The sequence below is a fragment of the Pocillopora verrucosa genome, chromosome 11 (genome assembly GCF_036669915.1).
Source record: "Pocillopora verrucosa isolate sample1 chromosome 11, ASM3666991v2, whole genome shotgun sequence".
Lineage (NCBI taxonomy): Eukaryota > Metazoa > Cnidaria > Anthozoa > Scleractinia > Pocilloporidae > Pocillopora > Pocillopora verrucosa.
The window spans coordinates 19,293,666-19,298,245 of NC_089322.1; the positions used below are offsets into that span (position 1 = coordinate 19,293,666).

Genomic DNA, 4,580 nt, shown 5'->3' on the forward strand with positions numbered 1-4,580 from the left:
AATTTAAAAATTAGAATTTGTAGTTAGTAATTAATAGATGTACTCCAAGTTAGTCCACCAGCAACTTTGGTTGCTCTTGCGTGGGTACCAACTGTCTGTTGGTGTTCCAAAACTCATTTTCTTTCTTCTATCCCTTCTTTAGACCTCTTCAAATTTCATTAAAATTCAGGTGAAACCTGCCTCAATCATGTAAACCCAAAAACTTTTTTTTACAAACTTATTTTTATGGTGCACTTACTTGTTAAAGATTTGGTTGGCAAGGTTGATTAAGATATTAGGGTGAGAGACCATTGTCACATAACTGGAAAATACAGAGGGTTGGCTCATCAAGATTGTAATATCAACCACTTCAGGTTAAAGGCTGAAGAAATTAAGATACTTATTATCTTCCATAATTTACAAGGATATAACAATCACTTCATGATGCAAGAGATAGGTAAAATAGCTAAAAAGCAAACCTACAAAAACAAAAAGTTGAAGAAAAACAGATGGACATAAATGTAATACCAACCAACATGGTAAAATACATTGTTTTCATGTTAGGGAAGCATGTTGTGTTCCTTGATAGTTTTCAATTCATGAGCTCCAGTCTTGATAAACTAGCCAGTGATCTCACTGATAAAGTATTCAGATATACATCAAGTCTTTAAAAATGAGCAATTCAAGCTCATGAAACAAAAAGTAGTTTATCCAAATGACTATATGAACACTTTTGATAAATTCAATGTTAAACAATCACCAACAAAAGATTAATTTTACCATATCCTAAATGATGACAACTAATACAAACATGCAATAAATGTTTGATGGGAGATTATCATAATTTATATTTGAAGTCACATTTTTCTACTTGCTGATGTATTTGACAATTTCAGGAAGACTTGTCTGAAATACTATAAACTTGAACCATGCCAGTATTTTACAAGTCTTGGGCTATCTTGGGATGCTATGTTAAAAATGGCAGATAAAATTAGAATTGATGACAGGCATAGATATGTTTCAGTTTCTTGAAAAAGAAATGAGAGGTGGTATTTCATATATAGCCAATATCTACCTACTGATGGTTTTAAATGGATGATAGAAAAAGAAATGGAAAAGATAGGCAAATACACATAAGACAGTAAAAAAGGTTTAATATTAGAAGTCAGTCTCAAGTACCCACAGAAATTGCATAATATATAATGACTACCCACTTGGTGCTGAGAAAATAAATGTTACAAAAGATACACTTTTAAATTAATGTGAAGAAATTACACTATTACAACATGACAATAGGTGAAGTTGAAAAGCTGGTATTAACATTAAATGACAAAAAAAAGTGCGTACTCCATTACAGAAACCTACAATAATTGTAATTATTATATCTTGATTTGGGATTAAAATTGAAAAAGATTAATTGAGTATTACAATTCAGTCAGTCAGTGTGGCTGAAACAGTACATAAATTTTAACACAAACAAGAGAACTAATGCTGAAAATTTATTTGAAAAAGACTTCTTCAAGCTTATGACTAACAGCATATTTGGCAGAACTATGGAGTATACTTGGAAAAGAGTTACCATTAAACTTGAAACTAATGAAAAAATGTATTTAATATAGCTTGAAACCAACTTATTTATCATGATAAATTTTTAATGAGCATCTTGTAGCTGTTCATTAGAGTAAAGAATCAATCACAATCACTCTGAAAATACAGGCATATATAGGGATGTGTATTCTAAAAACACTAATGTATGATTTCCATACTAATCATATTAAAAAGGAGTATAGCAACAAAGCAATATTACTTTTTACAGACACAGACAGTCTAACATATGAAATTGGAACTGAAGATGTGTATAGAGACTTTTGGAATGATAAAGACAAATTTGACAATAGTGATTATCTCGAAAATTCTCCTTATTTTAATATAACAAACAAAAAGTAATTGAAAAATTCAAAGATGAGGCTTCTGGTATACCAATAATTGACTTTGTCAGTTTAAGATCAAAAATGTACTCTTACATAAAAGACAAAGAAAAAAGTGACTGAACAGCAAAAGGAATGTAGAAAAATGTTACAAAAAAGAACATCAAACATTAAGGCTATTAAAACATATTATTCAATAACAAACAATTACATCACAAAATGAAAACCACCAGAAGCTACAATCATCAACCTGGAAGCTATGAACTCAATAAAGTATCACTCAGCTGCTTTGATGGTAAGCAATACATTCATAAGATGGTATAACATCTCGCACTTATGGTCATCACAAAATCCAAATGTAAACACAGACATTGTTATAGCATTGATCCAGTTGTTCAAGTGATGAAGGCATCTCCATCTCTACTGAAAAATTTCACGATTGTGAAGTGAAATTGTAAAGTCTTTGACTGGTTGAAAATCTATCATATGACATCAAAACAACAGCAATGCTATGACTCATTTCCTCGGGAAAGTCCTTGTTGTATTACATCATTGATTTCCTCTTTTTCTGAGAATGTCACGCAATGGAAAAACATTCCATTAAATAATTCCATTAAATGATTCCATCATACGGAAAGTAGTTAAGAGAGTTGGCATTTGCATGAGATCTCTTTTCAAAGTGGTCTTCTACAACCAACTATACTACTGAACCCCCTGAACCAGGGTTCTTAGCAACCATCATTGGACAAAACTGCTTGTCGTATAAATCCTTTAACTGTGTGCCAAAACCCTGCTTAATTAGATGTGGAGGTATTTCCTTCTCAATTTTCTGGAGGTCCAATATGAACCAATAACAAATGTGTTTAATCTTTTCCTCTTCGGCCTCGATCTTCTTCCCTCCTTTTTCATAAAGCTGGCGCAGTCGCTCGATGTTCCTCTCAACTCGTTCATTATCTTCCCTGGATAGGTTTTCGTTCAGAATAAGATGGATATATAGACGCACTTCATGAAGCACTTTCATTAAAATCACTTCATCGCTATCACTGTCGTTGATCGGCTCGATCGATTCAACAGGCAGTTCTGCCGGTTGTCCTTTGAAGATTCTGGCAGAGAGCGCCACACCTTCTAGATACTTCAGTAGTTCTCTGAGAAACTTGAGATTCCCGAGGTTGTTAAACATAATCGATTCTTTAAAATAAAACGAAAATTTTTTGCACTTGCTATAATCGCAATCTTCCATGGATATAAACTGTAAGCTGTTTACGTACGGAACAATGGCTTTAATTCGCACACCAAGCCCTTCCACCCCTCTTTGACCATGTTCATTTGATGATCTGTTACTGCCAAAATATTCCAGACATTTCAAAGCGACCCTTTGTTGTTCACCTGTAAGGAAAGGCTCTGCTAAATTCCCCAACTCTTCCACCACAAATCTTAATTCTTCCTTTATATATGGTGGCACTTCTCCCAACTGAAGCAAAGAAGAGCAGACATTTAGCGGCAAGAAAATCATATGGAGGTCTTCACGAAGGGCCTGCAGCTGAGGTGACTCGCTCACTAAATTGCGGTAGTTATCATCGTTGAGCATGTATCGTAAAACATCAAGGCCAGTTACTGTTGAGTGGATTCGCATATGTTCAAAAGTGTCCTTTACCTTTGAAATTTTCCGTGGGATGTCATTACTTTTCAGTTCGCTGTAATCGGCGTTGATTCGATCCGAGAACTGGCGCCATTCCCGCCTCCGATGGTCTCTTGATTCTTCTTGGTAACGTCTGTCTTGGTGTTCACGATCCTCCTTTCTGCGTCTCTCATGGCATTCCCGATCGTACTCTTGGCGTCTCTCTTGGTATTCCCTCTCCTCCTTACTGCGCTCTTTCTGGTTCTTTTGATCCCTTTTCCACAAGTAAACGTTTCCAATTGCAAAGGCTGCGAATGCAATAAGGCCAGTAAAACAATAATAGACCAGGCTCCGCATAATTTTTAGCAAACGCCTGAAACATAGTCAACCTTTCTTCACGAAACTCAGGCTCGATTTAGGAAGCTTAGAGCAGAGAGGGATTACATTACGTTCTGTCAGTATTTGGTCAACTGCCCACCTACCGCTCCCATAACTCAACATTTACCCCAAATTGTTATCAATAGATTGTTGTTGGGTTAGGGGAGGGGTAGGTGGGCAATTGCCCAGATACTGATATTGATCCAATTTTTGTAATATAATAAGCTCAGTTATACACGCATTCTGATTGGTTCTCACTTATGATCTATTGGAGGACAGACGTATAGATGACGTCATCATTAAAAAACTTTTTTTTAAAAATTCTTTATTATATAAAACAAATAGATTCCAAGTTGCCGTGCGTCTGTTCAGTAGTAATAGATCACAGAGGACGTCAAAATGTGGTAAGAACATCAATGTCACAATCGGCTGCGCTTCGTGTGCCACTTTTTTGTTCTTAAACGGACGCGCGGCAGCTTGGAATCTATTTGTTAATTTGATGCGAGAACCGCTGGTATGCGCCTGCGTCGGTTCCTCGCTAAATTACTGCTGAAGAAGAAAGTGCGTCGGAAAACAACAGTGGATCGAGTATTTGACATCACCTTTCTCGTCATTTTTCCCTCTGTAACTTGGTTGGAAGCGTCAAAGTCTTAAAATTGTCGTGTGGTCCGTGGAAG

The 4,580-nt window shown here is 35.7% G+C and overlaps 1 protein-coding gene across 1 annotated transcript; it reads right to left on the minus strand.

Annotated features, from left to right (window-relative positions):
- Positions 1-1,086: 1,086 nt before the first annotated feature.
- Positions 1,087-3,984, minus strand: LOC136284336 (uncharacterized). The gene has a single exon (XM_066174537.1). It carries the CDS (start codon positions 3,880-3,882, stop codon positions 2,605-2,607), a length of 1,278 nt encoding a protein of 425 aa, XP_066030634.1. The 5' UTR covers positions 3,883-3,984; the 3' UTR covers positions 1,087-2,604.
- Positions 3,985-4,580: the final 596 nt, after the last annotated feature.

What these genes read in the sequence shown, in the direction of transcription:
- LOC136284336 (XM_066174537.1), bottom strand. Translation starts at nt 3,882, where the DNA reads ATGCGGAGCCTGGTCTATTATTGTTTTACTGGCCTTATTGCATTCGCA.